At 52.6% G+C, this 26722-nt stretch overlaps 2 protein-coding genes across 8 annotated transcripts in view; one reads left to right on the forward strand and one right to left on the reverse strand.

Moving 5' to 3' along the window:
- Positions 1-369: 369 nt before the first annotated feature.
- Positions 370-26722, reverse strand: part of AARS1 (alanyl-tRNA synthetase 1) — a 33971-nt gene continuing 7618 nt past the window's right edge. The window contains exons 4-37 of one of the 3 annotated variants that reach the window (XM_075838254.1): positions 25916-25997; positions 25679-25842; positions 25454-25575; positions 24601-24718; positions 24212-24361; positions 23532-23724; positions 23323-23447; positions 23090-23245; positions 22874-23007; positions 22575-22723; positions 22076-22188; positions 21893-21987; positions 21719-21808; positions 21376-21558; positions 10580-10729; positions 8973-9161; positions 8752-8897; positions 8486-8677; positions 6941-7085; positions 6443-6588; positions 4998-5106; positions 4770-4923; positions 4555-4679; positions 4110-4254; positions 3843-4021; positions 3264-3377; positions 2978-3184; positions 2404-2588; positions 2222-2330; positions 1836-1949; positions 1419-1538; positions 1235-1321; positions 1043-1156; positions 370-923 (exon numbers count right to left, since the gene is read on the reverse strand). In XM_075838254.1, the coding sequence (XP_075694369.1) occupies positions 738-923; positions 1043-1156; positions 1235-1321; positions 1419-1538; positions 1836-1949; positions 2222-2330; positions 2404-2588; positions 2978-3184; positions 3264-3377; positions 3843-4021; positions 4110-4254; positions 4555-4679; positions 4770-4923; positions 4998-5106; positions 6443-6588; positions 6941-7085; positions 8486-8677; positions 8752-8897; positions 8973-9161; positions 10580-10729; positions 21376-21558; positions 21719-21808; positions 21893-21987; positions 22076-22188; positions 22575-22723; positions 22874-23007; positions 23090-23245; positions 23323-23447; positions 23532-23724; positions 24212-24361; positions 24601-24718; positions 25454-25575; positions 25679-25842; positions 25916-25997 (4790 nt within the window). In that variant the 3' untranslated portion in view covers positions 370-737. Of the gene's footprint in view, positions 924-1042; positions 1157-1234; positions 1322-1418; positions 1539-1835; positions 1950-2221; positions 2331-2403; positions 2589-2977; positions 3185-3263; positions 3378-3842; positions 4022-4109; positions 4255-4554; positions 4680-4769; positions 4924-4997; positions 5107-6442; positions 6589-6940; positions 7086-8485; positions 8678-8751; positions 8898-8972; positions 9162-10579; positions 10730-11157; positions 11334-19773; positions 20934-21375; positions 21559-21718; positions 21809-21892; positions 21988-22075; positions 22189-22574; positions 22724-22873; positions 23008-23089; positions 23246-23322; positions 23448-23531; positions 23725-24211; positions 24362-24600; positions 24719-25453; positions 25576-25678; positions 25843-25915; positions 25998-26722 lie in introns of those variants that run through there. The other 2 variants (XM_075838255.1, XM_075838257.1) reach the window with 2 other exon arrangements.
- LOC142661053 (fibulin-7-like) lies at positions 11469-19348 on the forward strand. Of its 5 annotated transcripts, none has more exons than XM_075838258.1 (9): positions 11471-11687; positions 12740-12864; positions 14266-14358; positions 15142-15286; positions 15368-15538; positions 16914-17033; positions 17226-17363; positions 17437-17572; positions 18440-19347. In XM_075838258.1, the coding sequence occupies exons 3-9, from the start codon at positions 14281-14283 to the stop codon at positions 18798-18800; spliced, it is 1149 nt and encodes a 382-aa protein (XP_075694373.1). In that variant the 5' UTR covers positions 11471-11687; positions 12740-12864; positions 14266-14280; the 3' UTR covers positions 18801-19347. The 5 variants fall into 5 exon arrangements, with proteins under 5 accessions (XP_075694376.1, XP_075694373.1, XP_075694375.1 ...); XM_075838260.1 differs by having other exon boundaries at positions 14266-14343; positions 18440-19346; XM_075838261.1 differs by lacking the exon at positions 15368-15538 and having other exon boundaries at positions 11469-11687; positions 18440-19348.

The raw sequence follows: 26722 nt of genomic DNA on the forward strand, positions 1-26722 counted from the left end.
CAAAAGGGGCGGACAGAGCGGCCCCTGATAACCTCGCACATGGAGGCGGGGGTAGAGGTGGAGCCGGCCCTGCGGTTAGAGACTCCTGTGACGTCTTTTTTTAAGACTAGGTTCCCACATTGCAGATTTTGCCAGCGTTTTGTAATCCAAAACCAGCATTGGATCCAGGAGATCACACCTCTAAGGCCTTTCTTCATAGGTTTCTTGTGTTTAGGTTCCATTTCAGGTTTTGGCTTAAAAACCGCATACAAAATCTGCACCGTGAGAACGCAGCCTAATGGTTTATTTTCTGGCCAGTGTAAAGGGGGGGGGGGGTTACACTCGTTGGAGGCCACATTCTCTTTTCAGGACACGACGACTCTGCGACACTTTGTCAGTTTATTATTTATTGAAGATCAGACACATCTTATTCTACATACAAGGTGGTGAATCCCGGCGCTACCAACACATTATTACCCCCACCACCAGAGGGCAGGACACACAGTTATTAACAAGAGGCGGATTCTACGTTATTAACCCTTCCACGGCTAGTCCCATCTCAGCAGTACAGGGACTGTGAGCAGCTACGGTCCATGCGAGTCCCAGAGCCAATGAATGATGGGGAGATGGTGATGAAGCTACAGGATGAATTATGTCCACGGGGGCAGTGGCGTCACATAACCCTCTCCATGGCAGGCAGATGACCGAGCCCCGGCCGGCAGGAGCGCCCCCTGCAGGGTGGTCACGACTTTTTCCTTTCAGTTCTTCATGGATTCGAGCTTCAGTTGAGCGAAGTCTTCCGCCAGTCTCAGCAGGTCAGGGAGGCAGCGGAGGTTCTTTCCCGTGGCCTGCGCAGACGTGTCCTTCCCTCCTCCCTTACCATCCATCACGTCAGAGACTTGCTGGACCCACTCGTTGGCTTTCAGGCCTTTGTCTGCAGTTTCCTGTGGAAAAAACGGGCGGGCAGTCAGACTTGTGTGTGGCGGGCACTGGGTCGAGGCTTCTACCTATACAGGAGAGCACTGCTCTGTACCCCACCAACCCAGGACCTGGGGATATCTACCTGCGGGACCTGGCACAGGCAGGTGACTTTTCCGGCTTCATTGTCTACAGCAAAGATTATGGCCGAGGTTTTCGGGGACTGGGACTTGAGGAGTTTAAGAGATTCGTTCAGCGCCTGAGGAAAGGAGAACATGGATGTGAAGAGAGCAGCGGGACCCAGAAGCCTCAGACAAGACTGAACGATCAGCGAGACCTTGGCTGACGCCCCGGCTTCCATCTCTAGGACCAGGAGGGGTTGGTTCGGGTTTTCTGCAATCAGCTGTTTTGTCTTCTCCAAAACCTGGACAGATGAGATGAAACAGGAATTATTCAGGAAAGGCCGAATCTAAAACTGGGAAGAAACGAGCTGCGCGCCGTATATGATGAGTGGCGCTCACCCGCTTCTGGATATCGGCTTTGGTGGCGCGGTCCAGATCATCCATGGTCTTTTTAAGGGATTTGAGAATCTCTCTGAGTTCGTCCTTCTGCCACTGAGAGATGACGGCTGTAGCCAGGGTCTGAGGAGAACGGCAAAGTCAGAGGGGCCCAGCCCGAGGGGCAAAGTCAGAGGGGCCCAGCCCGAGGGGCAAAGCCAGAGGGGCAAAGTCAGAGGGGCCCAGCCCGAGGGGCAAAGTCAGAGGGGCCCAGCCCGAGGGGCAAAGTCAGAGGGGCCCAGCCCGAGGGGCAAAGTCAGAGGGGCCCAGCCCGAGGGGCAAAGTCAGAGGGGCCCAGCCCGAGGGGCAAAGTCAGAGGGGCCCAGCCCGAGGGGCAAAGTCAGAGGGGCCCAGCCCGAGGGGCAACCTGTGGTGTCATACCTCACTGAGGTCAGCGATCTCCTTCTGAACATCCTTGTTGGGGGCCGTCTGCTGCTTCACTTTGGCCTCCAGTTGAGCGAGTGCCACTTTCTGGGCCTCCTGCCTCCGCCCCGCCTGCAATGACCAATAACGCAGTCACAAAACAAGAAACATTCCACCGCACCACGAGTGGGTGCACGCCCCAACAGGACCAGGTCCACGGCCCTCAATGCTGGGCAATACTTGCCTGGGAAAGGTACTGTTATACTGAAACATTGCACAGGTGATTAAAGCGGTCGGTTTTTTGGAAGTGCTGCCTCCCTGTCTATTTTTCGATTGCCCAATAATGCAGTCATTTACTGAGTCACCAATGAACCGCCAACAGGACAGAGGCAGATACAACTCACCTTCTGCGCCTCCGCCCCAGTGAGGGCCACGATTCTCCGGATTCCCTTTGCGATGGCTTCTTCTGTGACAATGATAAACTGTCCAGCGTGGCCAGAGTTCTGCAGGTGCCTGTAAGAGAGTCCATGTCAGAGGCTGCTACACCGGACATCTACCTGTGCCCAACAAGCGACCAATCACTTACGTTCCACCACAAAACTCCACCGATGTCACGGAGCCCGCGGGGCCAGATGGGTCAGCCAGCAGATCCTCCACAGGAATCCCTACAGAAACTACACGTACCGGGTCCGGATAAGTCTCATCAAACACAGCGCGGAGACCCTGAATCGCTTTAGCAGCAGCCAGAGGACAGTCCAAGGCATAGACAGTCTGTACAAAAACACCACAACACACACTAGTATCGCACGATGATGTGACGGGTCAGTGTACGGGAAGGTGTAGACGGGTCAGTGTACGGGAAGGTGTAGACGGGTCAGTGTACGGGAAGGTGTAGACGGGTCAGTGTACGGGAAGGTGTAGACGGGTCAGTGTACGGGAAGGTGTAGACGGGTCAGTGTACGGGAAGGTGTAGACGGGTCAGTGTACGGGAAGGTGTAGACGGGTCAGTGTACGGGAAGGTGTAGACGGGTCAGTGTACGGGAAGGTGTAGACGGGTCAGTGTACGGGAAGGTGTAGACGGGTCAGTGTACGGGAAGGTGTAGACGGGTCAGTGTACGGGAAGGTGTGGACGGGTTTGGTTAGAGGAAAGTCTTATTCACCTTGTTCTCCTGGATCAGCTGATTTGCCAACTCCTCTGTTCTGCGGATTTCCTTTGTGCTCATGGCTCCTTTTGCTGTGAAGTCAAACCTCAGCCTGTCAGGAGCCACCAGGGACCCCCTCTGATCCGCCTCCCCAAGGACCAAGCGCAGGGCAAAGTTCAGGATGTGGGTGGCCGTGTGGTTGCTCATAATTGGACGTCGCCTCGTCTACAACGTTTCATAGTCATCGGTTAGAACATGGCCGATCTCATTACCTCTAGTGGAGGCGGCAGAGCCGCGCACTCACCTCATCCACGTAGAGCCGCACACGATCACCGACCTTCAGGCTGCCATACACAGTCCCCACGTGCAGGACAAAACCGCCCCGGACCTGCGTGTTCTTTACACTGAACTCCGTTTTCTACAAAGAACAGAAAGGATTTAGGCCCCATGCACACAACCAACGTTTTTGTCCGTAATTACGGACCCATGCATTTCTATGGCCGGTGGACATATATTTACGGGAAGGCGTCCGTGGCGTAGAAAAGCTCCGTAAAAGATAGGACAAGTCCTATTTTTTTACAGCCTGTGATCCCATACTTTATATGGGAGCACGGCCCGCAAATGTCTGTCAGCCGCCAGCCATGCCCTTAATATCAGACGGACTACGGTCATGTGCATGGGGCCTTAGGAAAAGAAAATCTATAATAAACACGTCACATGACAAGGAACAGCCTATTGACGCCTCGGAGCGAGAACTTAAAATCCTAAACAATCTCAGATTTCATGGATTTTTCCGCTATAAAGTGAACTGCTCAGCGCAGTCATGTGACCCCATGTGACCCTCCCCCAGCCGGGGTCACCACATACAATATCCAGGACTCACGTCTTCACTGCTGTCGTCCTCCCGGACCATGTACCCCTCATCGTACGTCTGTCCTCCTTGTTCTGCATAGAAGCAGGTCCGATCCAGTACCAGACCGCACTCCTGCCCTGTGCTGACCTCACCCACAAAGGTCTTCTCCCGGCGGATCGCCTTCACAGTGGCCTCCACTCCTCCAAACTCTGCCGAGCAACGAGACATCATCACCGAGACTCAGATAACACAGACCAGGGGAGCGACGGCACGGAGGGAGCGGCCGCCTCATCTTACCGTAGACGCCATCAGAACTGGACGTGTAGCTGTACTTTGGGGAATCATCTGTCGGCTTCAGACCCCGAGAGCGCAACTCTTCAATGGCGTAAATATCCAACATCAGCAGATCCTCGTCTCCTGCCCCCTTCCCCTGAGACTTGAGCTGTAACAGGACACAGGTTCTGGTGACTATTCCATAGTGTGCAGTACAGCGATTAGTTCCACCGGCTGCTTAGAATACAACGGATCTAATATAAGGGATAGAACCCCAAAACAATTCTCATCTATCGAGACGCACGTGGATTCATGTATAGGAGGTTACCAGGTCAACCATCCAACATGGCTGAAGCTACCGGGTCCCCCTGGGATAGGTCCGTCCCTAGCGTTGTGGGGGGTTTCCTCCTCTACAGATTGATGGATGCAGCAGCGGCCGGTGAGTAATCCCTGTAAGGTCCAGCGTTACCTGTGCAGCCTTTCTCTCCTCCTCAAAGCTCTCCATATCCACGTTCAGACCTCGCTCCTCTGCAATCAGGCCGGTCAGATCCACAGGGAATCCATACGTGTCGTACAGCAGCCACGCCGTGTCACCTGGGGGAGGGCAGGGACTATAGGTTACTCTCATGGGTCTCCACATACCGCTCAGTCATGGAGTGCCCTTCAACGAGTGGCCGACCTTACCTGGGATTGTCTTGCTCTCCACCCCCAGGCTCTGTATCTTCCGATCCAGGATGCGGCGCCCTCTGTTGAGGGTTTTCAGGAACTGGGTCTCCTCCTCATTTATGATGTCCTTTACCATTTCGGGGTCTTTCTTAAGCTCTGGGAAGGCGTCTCCCTGCGTGGACATAGGAGGACGACATTGCAGCCAACAGATAACACAACGCGGGGGGCACAACGTGCGACATTTACCAGTGATTGGACGACAACATCAACCAGGGTAGCGAAGAATCCTTTGGATGCGTTGAGTTTCTCATGGGAGTATCTCACGGCGCGGCGAAGGATTCGACGTAAAACATACCTGCGAACAAGGATGAGACGACCACTCCCCGTTATACACAGGCAGACAAAATTGTGGAATCCTTTTGACGTTTAAGGGTATGTTCACACGGCAGCGTCCATTACGGCTGAAATTCCGGAGCAGTTTTCAGGAGAAAACAGCTCCGGAATTTCAGACGTAATGGCATGTTGCCGGATTTTTCGCTGCGTCCATTACGGGCGTAATTGGAGCCGTTTTTCCATGGAGGCAATGTAAAACGGCTCCAATTACGTCCCAAGAAGTGACCGGCACTTCTTTGACGCGGGCGTCTTTTTTACGCGCCGTCTTTTGACAGCGGCGCGTAAAAAAAAAATGACCGTCGGCACAGAACATCGTAAAGCCCATTCACATGAATGCGCAGATGTTTGCCGGCGCATTGGAGCCGTATTTTCGGACAGAATTTGAGGGTAAAACGCCCGAATTACATCCGTAAATAGTGTGTGAACTCGGCCGAATGGTTTATAATGCCCAAAAAAAATGTAAACTTTTTTTTTAATACCATAAAATATCATTGGAAAAATAATTTCAAGTAGAACGTAAAGCAACAAATGATGAAAGAAATCACAGTAAAACAGCAAGAAAAAGGGAAACAAATATTCCTTCCGGCGTCTTCCGGCGTCATAACGGATTGTCGCTTCTATTACTGGGTTTTATTCCTGCGGCTTCAGTTTCTTTCATCGGCTCCACGTCCTAGAGCAGGTTTAGGTGCGGACGACTTCCAGGTCATTCCAGCGTTAGGATTCAGCTCATCTATTAAACATAAAGCCTCATCATCCCGGAGGATCTCGTGCGGCGGCTGAAGTTTTTCTTTTCTGTATGTTTTGGCGTTTACAGTCCCGTTAATCACAGATTCTGCGCGCACGTCCCCGGTCAGGACACGGACTTCATGGCAGCCGCGAATCCTCCGTACATTGTGTCCTCACCACAGATCAGGGAGATTGTCGTCTCGCGGCTGCAGATGATTCCGCCTCGTTGTTTTCTCTCATCTTTTCAGTCGGGTAATAAACGGCTTTTGGTGGAATTCCGGGACAGACAATTCTCAGTCAGCAATGAACAATCTTTACACTAAACATGGAGAGCGGTCACTTTATAGACAGGATTTTCTTCTGTGACCAGATTCCTCTACCACCTCCCGCCGTCCGGCACCTTTTCCGGTCTGACGGTCGTCACTTCATATCAACCTTCGGACGTCGTCTTTCCTTTTCCGGTAATTTAGCGGTCACTTTGGATGATTGAACAGGTTTCTTTACATTCCAGATGAAACGATCTTTCCAATGTTCTATATTATCACCCTATTCTGGCGGTCTGCCACACTTACCCCCGGCCGGTATTGTCAGGTCTCCCGCCATCAGCAAGGGCAACCGTGATCGTCCTGGCGTGATCTGCGAGCACTCTGTACGCCATGTCTATGCCGTCTCCATCCTCTGCACCCACATTGCCAGAATAGGGCCTCGCTCCGGTGCCCTGTGACAAAAGACACTTTACAGGACCAGTCGCAACACAAACGCATCGCCTAAGCGGAAACCATTATTGGACACAGTCAGCAAGCAGGGAATTCTGGGAAATTGCAGCTCTGAAGCCAGCAGACATACAAATGCTGCTCTGGATGTCGTCACTTGGCATAAATTCACATTTCCCAGCATGCTCTGTATATTGACTGTAGGATGGTGTCAAGTGATGGAGCTACACAAACCCCCACTAGTGTCACTAAACACAGCATTCTGTTACTACAAGTGATGACGAGCCGCAGCGCTGCACACGACACCACGAGAGGGGAGAGGACCCGGAGACCGCACGTCCCCCGTACCGCCAGTACCTGCTGGATGGCTTCGAAGTACGGAACAAAGAGGTCGGTGTCGTAGTTGGACATCTTGCTCTGCAGCACGGACACCAGCCTCTCCAGCCCCATCCCGGTATCAATACTTTTCTTGGGCAGCGGCTTCAGCCTCCCGTCACCTTCCCTACAACAGAACAGTCACCATTAGTCAGAGACGAAAGGAGCCACGGACACAGGGAAGGAGCCACGGACACAGGGAAGGAGGCCTTAAAGGGCCAGTCCAGACTTCTGTAAAGAAAGCTTAATTCCTCAATACTCAGAAGCGGTCATTCTTTTCATTCACTGACAGCAAACAGGGATATTGAAAACAAAATGGTAGAACGTCATTACAGTGATTAAATCCCATCTCCAGACCACACAACCCTGTGTAATGTGAGGCGTTTACCTTATTTGATCCCCTTTCTGTAATGGTGTGTAATTATTATCCATCCTTGTACTGTGTGCTCACACTCCTATCCTGTATATCCTCAATCACTCCAAAATACTATTAGATCTGCCAAAAATTATAGAACAAATTGTGAGCGTTTTGAGTTTGGGCAGTTCACGTTTCTTTCCCTGAACAAAAATGGTGGTCGCGGAGCGGCTGTGTATGGCGCATGCGCCGGCGCGGCTTCTCTCCTTCCGGTTGTGTGTGAGATGCGGGCGCGCATAGACATGCGCAGTCTGCATCTTCGGGCGCCGGGGCGGGTGCCATGTAGTGAGCGGCACCGTGTATATCCAGCTCAGGTCGGTGCATACCCTCCCCCGTGTCTGTATTGTAGCCAATGTCTATTGAGAATCAGGTCACATGTTGTGCTCTAATTAGGAAACCCCTCCACCCCAAACATAGAGACTCCCTATAAAAGACCTATCCATCCTACCACACAGGACCCCTTGAAAAAGCTGACGGTGAAACGTGGTCGGGGTCCTGTGGTGGTCTCGGCGGCGATCATTATGCAGCGCGGTGGTTGGTTTTCCTCCTTGGCAGGGTCTCTGCTTTGAATGGCTTCTTATCTTGGCGATCGCGCTGATCTCCAGGACTGTACGGAGCGTTTACCTCTTATCGCAGGTGACAATCTATGAGATCTATATTATATTATTGGTGTGATTCGCTGTTCTGTGTATGGCGGTCCCTCCCGCCGCCGCCGCCATGTGGTTTTAATGTGTGTTATTTCAGTCTTTATACGGGAGTGTCTGCCTATATACTATAGGAATTGTGTTTATGCTTTGACATACGCAGATCATTATATCCGGTGTAATGTGATGCTGCGGTCATAGTCCCTCCATCTAACAAGCAGGGACCGCACAGGGTTGCTTTGCTGCGATCATAGGACCTGTATACACAAAACGGGAGGAGATTTATAGTCAAGGCTGAGCGGCTTCATTTTTCACAGCAGATGAATTGGAGCAAAAAATAAAAACACGAAGATCGGATTAAATCTTTCTATACAGAAGACCGGACCGGCCCTTTATATCGCGGCGTAAATAATACCGGAGGGTAAACGCTGCGCGGTAACGGCCGGAGATCTGCTCCTCTGCGGTTACCTGTTATACTGAATGAACACAAGGTTCCAGATCTCCAGCACATTGGGGTCGTCCATATTGACCAAGTGAGCGGCGTCCCGGCCCCCAATACGGTCAAAGTGAATCTCACTGCAAGGTCCACAGGGGCCCGTGTCCCCCATCTCCCAGAAGTTGTCCTTCATGCTGCCTGGTAATATGCGGCTCTCTGGAAGCCTGCGGAGAGCGAGAGGTCATCATTGCCCGTCAATCAACCTCCCGGGCCCCCACCCCAGGAGACGCCATCTCACCCCAGATTCAGCCAGATCTGTTTACATTCCAAGTCCGGATCCAAACCCGCCGCCTCGTTACCACCGAAGTAGGTGACATACAGGCGCTCGATGTCAATGCCAAACTCCTTGGTCAGAAGATCCAGGGCCAGTTTACATGCCAGCTCCTGTAGGGGGCAGCACAGGGTTATTACCCCCAGAACTACATAGATCACATAGAGTCACTGACCGTGAAGTCTCACCTTGAAATAGTCTCCGAAAGACCAGGACCCCAACATCTCGAAGAAGGTGTGATGATAAACGTCCTTCCCCACGTCGTCCAGGTCGTTGTGCTTCCCGCCGGCTCGGATACATTTCTGGGTGTTGGCGGCTCGGCTCAGCTTGGCCATCGGGTGAGAAGGGTCAATGGTGTTCAGGAAGATCGGCTTAAACTGAAGAAGAGTCGGAGATCATTAGTGCTGGAGACTTCATAACTCCCATCATCCGGACGTCGGCTGCGACTACTCGGAAGCTCCCATAGACGCAATGATGGCGGCGTTTACTGGATCCGCACTCGGCCGTCCTCCGTGTACGATCGCGTTATAACCGCTTGTATCATATACTAGAATCTCTACTCACGCCAATGTGCCCGGGACTCGCTGGAAGGCCGAGCGTCCGGCCGGGGACACGTCAGGTCATCAGCGAGCGACAAAGGCTATTAACCCTATGAGGACAGGGGCTGCAGTCAGGGGTGACGGGGCCACATAGCTGATATGTTTGGGCCTATTCACACTGCCGGCACAGAAAGACGCCCGTTCACGACAGATGCCGAGAGTCTCCTGTGAACACCGGTCGGGCTGATCCACGTCCCCGCAGCTTCTATTACACTGTATGGATTAGCGCCGTCCATACACCGATATAAAGTACAAAAACTAAATGGCTGCCTATAGGAGACGCCTACACAGCGCCAAACATCGGAGGTAAACGCCGGATCTCCTGATATATAGATCCACCGACACCGCAAACCAAGCGCGAATGGGCCACATCTCCTGACGGTGCGGAGAGGGGGGGTCTCATCCGATGCGGAGGAGGGGGGGGGGGCACAGATTTCTCAGATGCTGCAATGTCTGAAGTCACAGTCCACAGAAAGGATCAACTAAACTGCTGCCAGATTCCAACTCCCCCCCCCCCCCCCCCGAGGTGGGGGCTGCACCATCCCCCGCTCACTGTCTCCTTACAAAATGCTGAGTAATAAGGGGGTGGACCCCTCCCCAGCAGCAAGCGTGATAGTATCCCTGCCCCCGCCACGTTCACAGTATAAGGCTGGATTCACACGACCATGTTCGGTCCATAAAGGACGGAACGTATTTCGGCCGCAAGTCCCGGACCGAACACAGTGCAGGGAGCCGGGCATCATAGTTAACTGTCCCGTATTGTAATCATGTTTTCAGCACAGGACAGCAGTTCCACGGAGAGGCAGGGACTCCTAGCGTCGTACATAACTATGATCCCAGGGACCCGGCTCCCTGCAGTGTGTTCGGTCCGGGACTTGCGGCCGAAATACGTTCCGTCCTTTACGGACCGAACATGCTCGCGTGAACCCGGCCTAACCGGTCCATCCACCTGGTTTCTGGCGGGGGCAAGGGGGGGGGTAGAAGAGTCATAGACCTGAAACTCCCCCCACAATCCACTTCAGGGGGTCACAATACAGTAAAATGTGGGTGAGACGCCCCTGAAGCCCTTACATTGGGGATGTGGCCCCCTCATTAAGCCTTTGCGCCGATGCCCATCGTGTGGCAGAAACTTCACAGCTCCGGCCCCTCGCGGCCTGTACACCGGTGATGATCACGGACAGCGGGCGCCGACTCACCTGGTTCATGCCGGCGTTGGCGAATAGCAGCGTGGGGTCATCCAGGGGGACGGTGGCCGAGGAGTGGACGTAGGAGTGACCGTTCTCCTTGAAGAAGTCAATAAACTTCTGTCGAATCTCGGATGCGGTCAGCGTCGTCGTCATGGTGACCTGCGCAAAAACAACGACACAATTATCTTCACCTCAGGGGGGGCCAGAATCAGTCGTATTGGAGGAACAGCGACCCCCCCCCCAACAGCGGAGACCGACTCATCCCCCCCAGACGTATGGAAATCTGAGTGCAGAGAATATAGGGGTCCATAGACCCCCAGCCTGTTATACCCCTATATATACGGTAATTACCCCCCAGCCTGTTATACCCCTATATATACGGTAATTACCCCCCTGCCCCCTCCTCCGGGGTATCTATAGTTACCAGCCTATTATACCCCTATATATACGGTAATTACCCCCCAGCCTGTTATACCCCTATATATACGGTAATTACCCCCCTGCCCCTCCTCCGGGGTATCTATAATTACCAGCCTGTTATACCCCTATATATACGGTAATTGCACCGCTCCTCCGGGGTCTTATACCTTTATCGCCGGGTGGTAACGGCTCCTGCAGGCGGCGGCTGTGGTTGGGGGATGTTCCCGGGATCGGCGCTCGTTTCACCGGCTTCACACGTTGTCTCCGCACAGACAAGCAGAAAGCGCTGACATTATAGAAACCCCGCCTTTGCTATCTGCTGATTGGGTAACAAGTACGACCTAAAGGCTTCTATTGGATGAGGAAGCTGCCAGTCAGCGGTAACGAGGCTGCCGGCTGATGCAACTGAAGTCAGGGCGCTGGTCATGTGATGGGGGTAATATGGGGGGGGGGGGAGTGAAGCCGGAGACTGCCGAGTACAGCTGTAGAGGGGTGTGAAGGGGTCTGTGACATACGGCGTGCCGGGATCATAGCTGTCCACCTCTAGAGGGCGCTCCACATCAGCAGCAGTCAGTAAGAGGACATTACATGTCAGTAAATCCCATCCAGCTGACAGGACAAGGAGAGTGATCACTGCCGGAGAGATCTCAACATCACCCGGGACTCCTAGTAGCCACAAGCACCGGACACGTCACACGTCAGTAAATTGTGTTACTTTTCAGTAATAAATTTAGATACACAGCTCAGCAGACAGTATCACACATGATAGGATTAGATACACAGCTCAGCAGACAGTATCACACATGATAGGATTAGATACACAGCTCAGCAGACAGTATCACACATGATAGGATTAGATACACAGCTCAGCAGACAGTATCACACATGATAGGATTAGATACACAGCTCAGCAGACAGTATCACACATGATAGGATTAGATACACAGCTCAGCAGACAGTATCGCACATGATAGGATTAGATACACAGCTCAGCAGACAGTATCGCACATGATAGGATTAGATACACAGCTCAGCAGACAGTATCACACATGATAGGATTAGATACACAGCTCAGCAGACAGTATCACACATGATAGGATTAGTTACACCAGCTCAGCAGACAGTATCACACATGATAGGATTAGATACAGAGCTCAGCAGACAGTATCACACATGATAGGATTAGATACATCATCTCAGCAGACAGTATCACAAATGATAGGATTAGATACACAGCTCAGCAGACAGTATCACACAGGATAGGATTAGATACAGAGCTCAGCAGACAGTATCACACATGATAGGATTAGATACACAGCTTAGCAGACAGTATCACACATGATAGGATTAGATACACCCCACAGCACACAGTATCACACATGATAGGATTAGATACAGAGCTCAGCAGACAGTATCACACATGATAGGATTAGATACAGAGCTCAGCAGACAGTATCACACATGATAGGATTAGATACACAGCTTAGCAGACAGTATCACACATGATAGGATTAGATACACCCCACAGCACAGTATCACACATGATAGGATTAGATACAGAGCTCAGCAGACAGTATCACACATGATAGGATTAGATACACCCCACAGCAGACAGTATCACACATGGTAGGATTAGATACACCCCACAGCACCACACATGATAGGATTAGATACACCCCACAGCAGACAGTATCACACATTGTAGACGTCTTGACCTTTTTTTTGCGCTCTTTATATTCCCGGGATCAGGGCTGCAGGTCTGGCTCCAGTGGGCAGTGCCGGGTTATTAGTGGGAGATCCGGCATTTCTAGGGTGCGCTCTGTGTGTGGGATTTTGGCTGCAGCGCTGAGGAGACGTTTTCAGGGGATTCTCCGGTAAGTGATGCTCTGCAGATCACACACATTGGACGATGTTTGAATGATTTTAAGTCTGGTGAATATTCGTTTTGTTGCCGTCACCGCACACAATCAGATGATGTCGGTCGTTCTATTCTATGCGCCCAGGACAATACAATGACGGCCGATGTAGTGACAACCCCTCCCCCTCCGTTGTGGGTTGTCATTTGCAGAACGGTCGTTTTTGTCGCACAAGGCGTTCAACTCCTTTCGGCGAAAATTTCCAACACGGCTGATCGGCTGTCATCGTCCGGGCGGTCGTAACGATCATTTCTTTATTTTCTAGCCGATGATCTTTTGTCATGGTCGAAATCGTTCACTTCTGTCTAGTGTGTATCGCAACCTTCAGTGTGCTGGATAATAGGGAGTAATAATCTGCAGATGATGGGGATGTTGTGCACTTGATGAGAAGTGATGCTCTGCAGCTGATGGAGATGTTGTGCACTTGATGAGAAGTGATGCTCTGCAGCTGACAGGGATGTTGCGTACTTGATGAGAAGTGATGCTCTGCAGATGACAGGGATGTTGCGTACTTGATGAGAAGTGATGCTCTGCAGATGATGAGGATGTTGTGCACTTGATGAGAAGTGATGCTCTGCAGTTGATGGGGATGTTGTGCACTTGATGAGAAGTGATGCTCTGCAGCTGATGGAGATGTTGTGCACTTGATGAGAAGTGATGCTCTGCAGCTGATGGGGATGTTGTGCACTTGATGAGAAGTGATGCTCTGCAGATGATGAGGATGTTGTGCACTTGATGAGAAGTGATGCTCTGCAGATGATGGGGATGTTGTGTACTTGATGAGAAGTGATGCTCTGCAGATGATGGGGATGTTGTGTACTTGATGAGAAGTGATGCTCTGCAGATGATGGGGATGTTGTGCACTTGATGAGAAGTGATGCTCTGCAGCTGATGGGGATGTTGTGCACTTGATGAGAAGTGATGCTCTGCAGATGATGAGGATGTTGTGCACTTGATGAGAAGTGATGCTCTGCAGCTGATGGGGATGTTGTGCACTTGATGAGAAGTGATGCTCTGCAGATGATGAGGATGTTGTGCACTTGATGAGAAGTGATGCTCTGCAGCTGATGGGGATGTTGTGCACTTGATGAGAAGTGATGCTCTGCAGACACGAGTCTCACAAACAAGTCTTGTTGTTGCCGCTGATGTTCGCTGCGCTGGATGTTCCCCCCTCCTGGCTGCAGGAATGTGGAGGTGATGTGTCTGCGGCAGCGCGCCCCCCTGCGGCCTCACATCTCTTCAGAGGCTCCTGGACTGTGGCCGCAGCTATTGGGGGCCAGGTTGAGTGACTTCAGGGGTTCTCGGGGTCACACGTTGAGGGTCCGCGGAGCCTCCGGATAACCTGCCGTCTGATTTCAGGATTGTACGGACACGATGCTGAGAACCGTCCTCCTCCTGAGCGTCTCCCTCCAGCTGCTGAGTGACTGCGGGGGGCAGGTGAGTGCACAGGAGGTGAGTGACAGCCGGGGGGTGTCCAGAGGAAGTTCCGGGCTAATCACCTAGAGCTTACACAATGTATCACTCCCATCATCCCTGTCCCCAGGAGCTCACAATCTAATCTCCCGATCTCACACAATGTATCACTCCCATCATCCCCGTCCCCAGGAGCTCATGAATTTATCTCCTTCCCTGCAGATTAATAAAAACCATTCAGGGTGTGTGGAAAGCTGGATGACGCTCCTATGGGCAGTGTAAGGGTTTGTCCACATGTAATTGTATTTCTGCAGAAAATGGCGCGGGTTTTGCTGCGTTTCTCAGTGTTGGGGGATGGAGACGTCTCCTCAAAAACGCAGCAATTCGCTCACTTTCCGGAGCGGGGATTGAATTCTGTGGTCCGAACACTGCGCAGCGCGGGTCACTTTCTGCTCGGATGAGATCTGTGAATTATCCCCCACGCTGCTACTGTTTTCCGCTGCGTGTGGACGAGCCCTAAGGGCGGATTCACACGTGGCAGATTTTGTTGCAGAAATCCACGTGTTTGCCGCCAAACCAACGTCGTTCAGAATAATACAACTGATTTTCAGTCCCAGAACATTCCGCAACAAAATCTGCAGCGTGTGAATCCGCGCTAATGGCGGCCTAAGTGGTTGTTGCGCCGCATCTGCCGCCCGGGAAACCAGGAGAAGTCAGAAATGGCTGAATATAAGATGTGACGTCCCCGGGCGGGGTATGATTTGGGGTGACGCTCTGGTGTGGGGCCCCTGTGATGTCCGCTCCGGCGCTCTGTCCCTCCAGGCCTGTCCCGAGCAGCGTGAGGCTCTCCGAGTTCTGCGCCAGGTCCAGAAGCTTCTGACTGACCACGAGGCCTCGTACCTGCGGGGGATGAGGACGCTCAACAGGAGACTCAACCAGCTGAGGGGGCAGAGACCAGAGGAGAAAGGTGGGTGCAGTCCGGGCCTGTTGTCCCTCATTATTTACCAGCCGCTGCTTGTGCCCTCATCGTGCTCTTCTCACGCCGCAGAATCCTGCCCACAGATGAAGCCTCCGCGTCACGCCCGGATACTGGGCAGAAAGATGAAGGTGGGACACGAACTGCATGTCCTGTGTGACCCGGGCTACCAGCTGACCGGCTCCGAATCCAGGACCTGCCTGGACAACCAGACCTGGAGCGGACAGCCTGCCATCTGCAGCGGTACCGTCCGAGGACTGTGTCCTATAACCGTCATCTGCCCGCTTCAGCGGAGTGTGTCCACAGCAGTAGGGGCAGCGGAGGATGTAGGGGTGACTGGGACCCCACATATGGGCACCGCACCCTACTATAAGTGGTGGTTGTGTTTTTCAGTGTAGCGCAAATTGCGTCAGAACATGAAGATGTAAGAGCAATTGTCCCAGCAAAGAAGTTGGAGAGCCCTAGCCCCAGGAGCTTACAATCTACAGGGGGAGGGGGAGTGGATGAGCTCAGCAGCAGATAGAATAGATTGGAGACCCTCGTCTGGTTACGGTGGGCTGTAGAGGTCGCAGTAGTCTGGCCGGGCTGTGCTGAGGGCATGTACAAGCGGATGCAGGGGGTGACAGGACGGGCTCAGTGCTGGCGTCAGGGTGGGAAGATGGAGCGAGCTTGAGACGCTGCTCATCAGTCAGGATAATAATAATCCGAGGGATATAACGGAGCGCTGTCTGTAGGAGAGGATGAGAATTGTGCAGTGATGTCATCACACAGAGCGGAGCTACCTCATGACATCATTGCTATGCTGTATATAGATCCTGGACAGTGTGATGTCATCGGCAGTAAGGTAGTTTAGATCAGCGGTGCACAACTCCGGTCTGGGGGCCACATTGTCAGATTGTACCAGTCCCAAGGGTCGCAACAAAACTTAGAGGTATTGCCATCTGGGACTTTATTGGCGTGTCGACTGAATATGTCATAAATGTGGGACGGTTGGGTTCCAATTTTGGTTGTCATTAAGCAACTCCCAAAAACTACAATGGAGAGAACAACGTGCGTGCGTGGTCACCGCTCCAATAGTGCAGGGCCTGAGGGGGCACCGAAGAGGGAATACCAGTCATGTTCCGACCTGTGCTAGGCATAACACCTCATAGCAGTGCCAGCTACAGTGCCCTCCATAATAGCGCCAGCCACAGAGTGCCCTCCATAATAGCGCCAGCCACAGAGCCCTCCATAATAGCGCCAGCCACAGAGTGCCCTCCATAATAGCGCCAGCCACAGAGCCCTCCATAATAGCGCCAGCCACAGAGTGCCCTCCATAATAGCGCCAGCCACAGAGCCCTCCATAATAGCGCCAGCCACAGAGTCCCCTCCATAATAGCGCCAGCCACAGAGTGCCCTCCATAATAGCGCCAGCCGTTGGGGGCCGCACAGAATGACTTTGGGGGCTGTGGTTCGTGCTCTCCTGCTCTAGAGACGCTTTTCTTTTGGTCCCAATGTCGGATTACAAATAGAAGTATCTGCAGACTCCACAAGCAGGGGCCCCCGACCAGTTGTGGGGCCCCATCCTCCATGTACAGATCAGGGATGTGTTACTCTCATGTGATTTCTCTGTCCGTAGAGCCGACGTCTGTGACCAACACCTCGTCCCTGCGACCAGCCAAGTGTTCCACCTTCCAGGGAGTTCAGCACTGCGCCTGTGACCCCGGATACGTCATCCAGACCGGAGGCCTCTGTCAGGGTAAACCCTCCGGCCCGACTCCATGTATCTCAGTCCACGCGCTCAGATCCTAAATCATAAATGATCCGATATTTGTGTGATTATTGCAGGGTCAATTATCAAGACCCTGCACTGATACATTGTAACAAACTATCATGACAGCAGCGAGACCCCCCCCTTCCTTCCTTATTCTGTTTTTTCTCTCCCTCACAGATATAGATGAATGTGAATTGTACCAAGGAAAAGCCGGATCAAAGATCTGTGTACATGAATGTGTGAACGCGCCCGGGTCATACCACTGTGTGTGTCCGCGGGGGTATCTACTAGATTCGCAGCAGAACAGTTGTAAAGGTAAGATGGTCGATACGATGTAGAGTTTCCCAGTTGCACGCGGCTCCCGTCACCGGATTCTTTTCTTCTTTAGACGTGGATGAATGTGTCGCCGATCCGTCGGCTTGTCCAGGAGAACAATGTGTTAATTTATACGGCGGCTTTAACTGTGTCCGACCAGAGTGTCCCAAACCCAAGCTGAACGCGACGTACGTCAAGATCTCCAGCCAGTGAGTATAAGCAGGGAAGTGCCCGTGATGTAAGCTGCGTATATGTGATGTCATCACACTGTTCAGGACCCATAGAATGAAGCGTTTATAGTTAGGATGATGACATCACGCTGTTCAGGACCCATAGAATGAAGCGTTTATAGTTAGGATGATGACATCACGCTGTTCAGGACCCATAGAATGAAGCGTTTATAGTTAGGATGATGACATCACGCTGTTCAGGACCCATAGAATGAAGCGTTTATAGTTAGGATGATGTCATCACGCTGTTCTGGACCCATAGAATGAAGCGTTTATAGTTAGGATGATGACATCACGCTGTTCAGGACCCATAGAATGAAGCGTTTATAGTTAGGATGATGACATCACGCTGTTCAGGACCCATAGAATGAAGCGTTTATAGTTAGGATGATGTCATCACGCTGTTCAGGACCCATAGAATGAAGTGTTTATAGTTAGGATGATGTCATCACGCTGTTCAGGACTCAGAATTAAGTGTTTATAGTTAGGATGATGACATCACGCTGTTCTGGACCCATAGAATGAAGCGTTTATAGTTAGGATGATGTCATCACGCTGTTCAGGACCCATAGAATGAAGCGTTTACAGTTAGGATGATGTCATCACATCTCCGCCTGTGTGGTGTCGCAGCACCTACGTGTCAGGGTGGGCCCGGGGGCTCTCCAGGAGTTGGGGGGTTCTTTGTAATTGCTGCCGCTGCATTCACTAGGTATATGAGGTTGTCACAGGTGAGCGCTTAGTGTCACTGACGGGGGGTGTTCCGGTAACGTCCGTCATCATCTTGGGCTAGTTAATAATTGGTCCAGACACAAGTGATTGTAGCTTCTGCCTCCTGTCTCCATGCAGCCAGTGTGAGCGGACACCGTGCCCCTTGGGAAGCAGCAGCTGCCTGGAAGCCCCTCACTCCATCTCCTTCCACTATATCCCTTTACAGTCCCAGCTGCCGGTCCCTAGGGTCCTGTTCACCATGACCGCTCCACGTTCCCAGGGAGACAGTCAACGCTTTACCCAGACGAGGGGCAAAGGCCATCGCGGCCTGGAAGTCCGACAAGCCGGCAGACACCGGGGAGAACTGCTCCTTACCAAGTCACTGAGCGGCCCGGCGGAGCTACAAGTGGATGTGGAGATGGCAGAGATGTCACCGCAGGGGCTGCTGGGGAGACACATATTTACAGTCACGCTGTTCGTGTCACGGAACACATTCTAGGTACCTGGCACAGTGAGGGTTAACCTACAGAGTACAGCTTGTACTTTGTCCATTAAAAGGCTAAATAATCTGCGCAGAGGGCTGGGGTTTGGAAAGAGTTAATGGGGGAGGGGTCGCTTCTCGCCGCTGCTTGTTTTTCACGCTAATTCGATGGGTCTGGTAAATTTGTTTACAACGCTGAGGGCCCGGCCGGCGGATCATGGAACGTTTATAAAGTTTCTGGGGCCCGATGTTGGCGGCTGATGCGTCAGGGCTTTTAGGGGCCACATTGGGTGGGGGGGCTCTGCAATCCTCCGGGGTAACACAGGGACAGGTCTGCAGCAGAGGAGGCGGCTGACAAAGGGCAGTTTGTTGGGAGTAATGTGTCAGGTAAACAGATCCGGGGGCGGCAGATTCCAGGAATAACAAATTCTCCATAAACCCGCACCCACCGCACGGAGCGGCGCCACAGAACACAGGGCGAGTGTCTGCCCGGAGCCCCCGCTGCCACCTCAGGGAAGGGCCGGCCCCTGAAGCTTCAGCATTCTGTAATAAAGTTTTGCTGCTTTCCAGTAGAATGTGTCAGATTTTTGTTTTCCTAATTTCAAGACCTCTGCTTGTTGTCGGTGAACTTTTTTTACATCATCTTCTGGGACTTTGAGAACTAAGAGACGACCTACAACAGACAGAGATTCAATCAGTCACAGGGCTCGGCCTCCGTCCTCTCATGGACCGGTCAGAACCGTCTCTTTACTCTTTCTATACAGAAGACGGGCTGATTATAGACATCACTATGCGGATTAACATTGTTACGCCACCTACGGGGCACGAGATAAGCGGTGCCCGCAGGTGAACACTTGTTTATTGTCAGCTCCTGTATATACAGCAGTAAAAAGGATATAAACATTGCAGCGCTATACATTGTTCTATAGGGGGGGGGGGGGGGCTGACACTCCAGAAGTTATAGACACCCCCCCCCTTATAATAAAATGGAGTGTTCAGGGCATGAGCGGCCAGCACGGATCGGTCGCGCAGATTATGGGGCGGCCATCTTTCTGGATGGGGTCAGTGCTTTCTTCGTATATGAAGTCAGTCCCGGATCAGTATCCAGATATTAAAGTGCTCTTGCCTGTGGTTCATCTCCCGGCACAGGAGCGGGGAGGATCGTAGGGTCACCGACACCGCTGGACCGGCTGACTACACGTAAACGTGGCGGAAACTTCCGAATAAAACCGCACGCCCCTAAAAACCAGGAGATCATAATAAGGTGGTCACACACTGGAGGTCCTGAGTGCACCCTCTAGGGGGCACCACTGCATCTATGACATATTGCCTCATGGATAAGGGGGGGCTGTGATGAAAGGAGCGAGACTGATCCCCCCCCCCCGCACCGGGTCACACAAATAATCTGCAGTAAAGGAGGGACCATCTCAGTCAGAAGGACTGCGCGGGGTCAGGGACCATCTCAGTAAGAAGGACTGCGCGGGGTCAGGGACCATCTCAGTAAGAAGGACTGCGCGGAGTCAGGGACCATCTCAGTAAGAAGGACTGCGCGGGGTCAGGGACCATCTCAGTAAGAAGGACTGCGCGGGGTCAGGGACCATCTCAGTAAGAAGGACTGCGCGGGGTCAGGGACCATCCGATCTGCAGCCTCCACCGCAACATTTCCCCAGTCTCTTATAAAAATCACTTATAGACTAAACAGGGGGCCCCTAAGGGCCACACACCAGAGCCTCTGACACCCAGCGTAACACATGACGGCGGCATTAACCCTTCCGTCTCTTAGTATCCCAGCTCCATGTCTTCCTTCCTGCGTCTCTGGGTGAACAAGGAGCTGAAGGGGTAGAGCTTGGCCTTGGCCTGGAACCTTTGTCCGGCGATCTCTATCTGGTACGCGCCGCGGTTGATGAACTCCGGGGTGACGGGGTCGGGGCTGTGGATGAACCCCAGACACACGTGTCTCCCCAATGTGTAGCTATAAGCACTGCTGGTCGTCTTGCCCACGTGCTCCCCGTTACGGTAGATGGGCTCCCCCCACCACGGCCACAAGTCCAAGTCCGTATCATGATCCTCCAAGATGAACATTGTAAACCGTTTGAATATTCCCTCTTCACGCTGGCGCAACAAGGCGTCTCGACCAATGAAGTCATAGCCCTGGGGGAGGGGAACAGAGAATAGTTACAGGGACAACACAGGAATCCTGCACAGAAAAGCTGGAAATCAACATCAAAAGGGGGAAAAAAAAGACCTCACTGACACCACCCGTCAGTAACGGGAGATCTCAGCGCGTCAGATTCCGTCTTAGAAGCAGTTAAAGGGAAAGCGTCCCCCAAACATCTTTACATGATGTTCCCATTGCTGCAGCTTTCATAGTAAAACATCAACCAAAAGGACAATGAAAATCACAACAAACCCAAAAGAGCGCAGGCCCAGCTCTGCCGAGCCGGAGTGCAGGAAAACCGCAGGGAACCCAAGTGCGGTCAATTCCTAGATCGGACGCAGCAGGTAACCCCCCCCATAGTGTTTATTAGAACGCACGCGCACCGTGATGGGAGGTTATTACGCAGCGCCGGTCATTATAGAAAACATTATTTACCTTGTCCAACTTGACCCGGAACTCCCGACCACATTCTAGGGGAGTGGTGAACGGGTCCAGATCCTGACCCCAGAAGGCGAAGAATTTCTCAATGCGCAAACTCCGCAGCGAGTAATAACCAGCGTTGCGGATTCCGTATTTCTGCCCCACGCTTATGATCTCATTATAGACGTGTAGCGCGTACTGCGGGAAGGACAGACCGTCACATGAGGACGAGGCCGGAGGAAGGACCACAGTCCCAGACATTACACCATAGTAACTCTATGGACCCGGACATAGAATATGCTGCCCCCCAATAATCTGGGTTCAGGGGTCCCATGTAATAATGGTCTGAACCGCTCACCTCAATGGGAATGTAGAGGGTGAAGCCCGGCTCCCCGGTGTGCGTCATACTCATCACCCGGATCCCATTGGCGTAGCCCACACTCATCTCCTGCAGAGGAAAGGACATGGGCAGAGGATGAAGCCGCACTCACCGCGCCATCAGCAACGACCGCCACATTTCTATGTTTCTGACCTTGCAGAATAAAGACGGGAAGTGGTCCGGGGTCATCGGGGCGTAGGACAGCTCCGACAGCACGTCCATGGCACGGGGACCAATCAAGTTTAAAGCTGAAAACCAAAAAGAAGCCACAGCTGAAACCAGAGACCAAGACCCTCGGGAGGGGGGAGGGGGCCCGGCCGGCGGTTCATCACCTACCTGTGTATTTCCAGGTAACGTCTTCAAGAAACAAGTCACTGTCACGCGGCAGGTGCTGCTTCAGCCACGACCAGCAATGAACCTGCTGGTCTGTGGGGGAGATCATGAAAAATCTGCAAGACGACACAGAGAGGGTTAATGCTCTCGCTGCAACCAATAGGACAGCACCGCACTAGGACCCGACAGCCACGTATAGACCTTATAGAATCCATCACACACCCACCGCCCCGGCGGCCCACAGATCCTCCTCCCAGCCCGCATGACTTCAGTTACTGTGGAGCCCCCGTCTTTAGAAAGTTGCCAACCACCCATCTTAAATCTGTGCCCTCCCCCCAAGACGAGCACTAGAAATATCAGCCACCCCGGATCTCCCTCCATCCACGGAAATAACATGCGTGTTACGGGGGAGTCTATGGCCGGCTGATGTTTGGAGACCCCAGGGTGCAGCATCACCCAGACACGAGTCTCCAGCCCACAGGACATTACTGCCGCCACATACCTGCGTTTCTGGAGCCGCACCACGCTGCAGTCATTCTCGTATCCGCCGCGCTCATTCAGCATCCCGGTGTGGACAATGTGCCCCACAGGAACGTCCACATCATTGGAGAGGAGATACTGGAGGGTGTCCAGAGCCTGATCCCCCGGGGACTACAAGACAAGACACAGGGAGTTACTGGACCACGAGCCACGGAGGAGATGCCACACACCGGGTTATCAGGACACCGAGGATCGTGTGATGGGGAGAAGGCGTCCACAGGGACACGGCCGGGACAGGATGGACGCGCAGGAGGGACTCACGCTGATCTCAAACTTGGTGAAGGACGACATGTCTATGACACACACGGCCTCCTTGCAGCACTTCACCTCCGAGCCCACGATGTCAAACCAGTCCGGCTTATAGAAGGTTTTGCTCTGATCTAGAGACAGCAGATCTGTGGAAGAAACGCGTCAGTGTTATATGGGGGTCACCCCAGCAAAGTCCACGGTGTTCTCCTGCCCCCGAGTGCTGCCGACCTTTCCCAGGAGGCACAAAGTACTTGGCCCTCTCGAATCCATGCTTCTCCATCCATCGGGCCCCCTGAGCATCCAGCCGGTCATAGAGGGGGGAGGTGCGCAGCTGTCGCCCAGTCTGGAAGTCCCAGCGTGGCACCTTCAGGTCATAGATCAGGGCTGCGGAGGTCAAGCAGAGGATCAGTTATTTATTCCGGTCCTCCGGGTCTTACGTCCTCTTCATCGCCAGCACTTACGCATGACCTCCATTACTCGGTGCCGCAGGAAGGTCCTGCTGCTCTGCAGGGCTCCGAAGCGCTTGATGTCCAGGGGCCACACATTATCTTGTGGGTAGCCATAGACCATCCACTCTGCAAGGAACCTGCCGATAAAGAAGAGAAGATGATGGTCTCCGAGCGCATACGGCGACTCGCTCAGGACGGTGGAGAACGCGGGGGACACGCACCGTCCTGCCCCTCCTCCAAGAGAGCAGCCTTGGGAGTTCATTCCGGCGAGGATGAAGTATCTCAGGAGGGTCGGGCTCTCCCCCATCACACAGCGCATGTCCGGAGTGAAGGATTCTGGGCAGTTGACAAGACGCAGGATTTCGAGCGCCTCCAGAGACGGCATTCGGCGCAACAGAGCACTGAGCAGAGGTTCTGCGGGGACAACCAGAAGACCCCAATATCAGCCCCAAGATCTACAGCAACAAACAACCCCTCCCCCCACACACGTCCTAGAACGTCTCTCTTAGGCTGCGTTCACACGCTGAGCAAAAAACATCTGAAAATACGGAGCTGTTTAAGGGAAGAGACGATGATCAGACTTTAAGAAACTCCCGTTTTTCGCTGCGTTTTTTACGGCCTTTTTTCTATAGAGTCAATGAAAAACGGCTCAAGAAGTGACATGCACTTTTTTCACGGGCGTTTTTTTTACACAGCCGTTTTTAAAAACAGCCGTGTAAAAAAAACGCCCCGTCGGAACAGAACGCCGTATTTCACATTGACATCGATGGGCGGATGTTTGGAGGCGTTCGGACGTTTAAATAAGCCGCGTGACATTCCCTGAAGGTGCCGAGACGGTGGATAGTTCTAGGCAGACACAGGATTCTGGAGGGATCGCTCATTAGATCCAGGTTCAGCTTACCAAAGTGATCCCAGTCCTCCTGCAGGTTCTGGATCTCCAGCTGGTTACGACCCTCCGTAAAGATGGGTTTTGGGTTTTTCTCGAAGCCTCCGGACAGGATCCCGCCTTGCCAGCTGCGGATGTAAATCCTCCCGTCCGGGTCCACAACACCTAAAGATGAAAGGACGACAGTGACGAGTGCACGACTACAGACGGCCATATTGGAGGACTCCTGTGTATTCTCCCTCCGAGATAAGGGGCGCCAGAAAGTCTGGCAGCCCCCAATCCCCATAATCCTGAGACATAATGACCAGAAGATGGAACCACTGACAGGCAAGTCATCGCAGCTCCACATCCGCGAGCCCTCAATGTACAGCTACAGAAGAGGCAACGAGAAGCCGCTCACGTACTTGGCGAGTTGTCCTGCAGCGGTGCGCGCAGCGGGCGGGTCAGGAGGTAGAAGTGTTCACAAGCATGAAGAGGAATACTGACCGGCTCTTCATTAGACAGACCAAGCTCGTACGCCCACTGCAAGAGAAGGACACGTACATACATGACCGGAGCCAGAGCCAACCAAGCGGCCAATCATCAGGGTGGAGACTGCGGAGCGCACCACAGACCTATGAGAATGAGCCCCACGCCTCAATTACCACATCCACCAGAAGACAAGTCTATGCAGCTCTAATACAGCAGATTGCACTGGTGCCCGCTCTGATATTAGGTTATATTTTCTTACGTACAGCTGGAGGCTGTAACAAACCCAGCAGCTGTGTGAGCAGGATGGGTCTACAATTTATTGATACAGCAGCAGCAAAAATCACTCTCCAGGCTAAAGGACCTTCCCTACACTGATACACTGAGACAAACCTCCAGGACAGAGGGCTTGTGCTGCTGCTGGGTTTAGCGCAGAGTGTTGTCTTGTCTTCACTGATATACTTTAACAAACCCTCAGCTGTGTGAGCAGGACTAGGTCTGTACAGCGTCAGAATGGAAACAAGAATGTTCCCGTTAATTGACTATTCTGACGCTCCGGCTCTTCTCCCTTGAGAAATAAGGATTTGGGGCCCCTTGTACCTGCCAATGGTGGGAGTCCCAGGGGTCGGGTCCCCACATAACATATCGGTGGTAATATTTGTAGCTGGTCCTGGAGTGCACAGACCTGCAGGGGGCGTCACGTCCACCGTCCTCACCACACAGGGGCTATAATCCTTCCATTCATCTCTGTCCCTACATAATTCTCAGGTGTGTACAGGGGGCGATTACCTGGCCTGCGCAGTTCACAAAGTACTCGCACTCGATCTGACCGCGGTCGGTGTCCACGCCGCTCACATGACCGCGCTCCACCAGTACATGGTTCACAGCGGTGTGCTCATGGACCTGAACGCCTGCGGAGAGGACCGCGGATACGTGAGGATTAATCACACTACCCCAAATAACGAGGCCCCAGATACCCCAACAAGAGACAACGGCCCTTCACCCGCCTCTCACCTTTATTCCGGGCCGCGGTAACCAGTGCCAGAGCCACGTCCGCTGTAGACACCACCGCGTCCTCCGGCACATACATCGCTCCCACCAGATCATGAATATTAATGAGGGGGTGGAGCTCACCAACCTGCTTTGGCGTAATAATCTCACAAGGAATACTCTTCATTCTACAAATTAGAGTAAGGGGTTAATCTCTGCCAAATAATTAATTACACAGGCGGATGCTGCGCCAACTCTTACCTTAACCGTGACACCATTCGCCTCAGAGATATGAGCCGATCCTGCGTCTGGGCCAGCAAGATGGATCCCGTCCTATTGTAGCCTGCGGGACACACAAGAAGCACGGAATAGTGCGAGGATCACAGGCCTCGTACTGGCCAGACTATTACAGCTGATCACAGTGGGCGGGGCTGTGACAACCTGACGTTTACATACAGAGAAAATCAGCCCTCACAAGAACTTCCTGACACAATCTATACAATCCACAAGGGTCGCCACAGCTTTTCTAGACTCCTGAATGGCAAAGTCGCCTGTTCTAAACCACATCACGGCGCATCAACTAATACAATGCATGGAAACGTGGAAGAGGGGCATTATGGGTGGAGTTCTATTTGAAGTGCTCATTGCGGCAGAAAGAAAAAACCAAGAGGAAAAAGGAAACTTCCATATGATGAGTTAACACTTTCATTTCCCCTCAACAATTCAAAGCAGCAGCAAAAAGACAAAAGTAACCGGCAGATGAACCGGATGTCACATGTACAACGACTGGGGGGGGGGGGGCGGGGGCCGGGGGCTATCCGGGCTCAATACAGAACTAGCGACATTATTGATGAGGAACAACGTCTATTGCTGCAGCTCTGGTGCCGATCTAGAGGACAACCAGGTCTCTTAGGCACATTGTATCTGTGTATATGGCCCCCCAAGTTCCCACTAAGCCCCATTATGCAGTTTACATATAGAACACGTCCATAAACAGCAGAGTCACTGCGTACATACATTACATATCCTGTACTCATCCTGAGTTATATTCTGTATTATACTCCAGAG

This window comes from Rhinoderma darwinii, chromosome 9 (genome assembly GCF_050947455.1).
Source record: "Rhinoderma darwinii isolate aRhiDar2 chromosome 9, aRhiDar2.hap1, whole genome shotgun sequence".
Classification (NCBI taxonomy): Eukaryota; Metazoa; Chordata; class Amphibia; order Anura; family Rhinodermatidae; genus Rhinoderma; species Rhinoderma darwinii.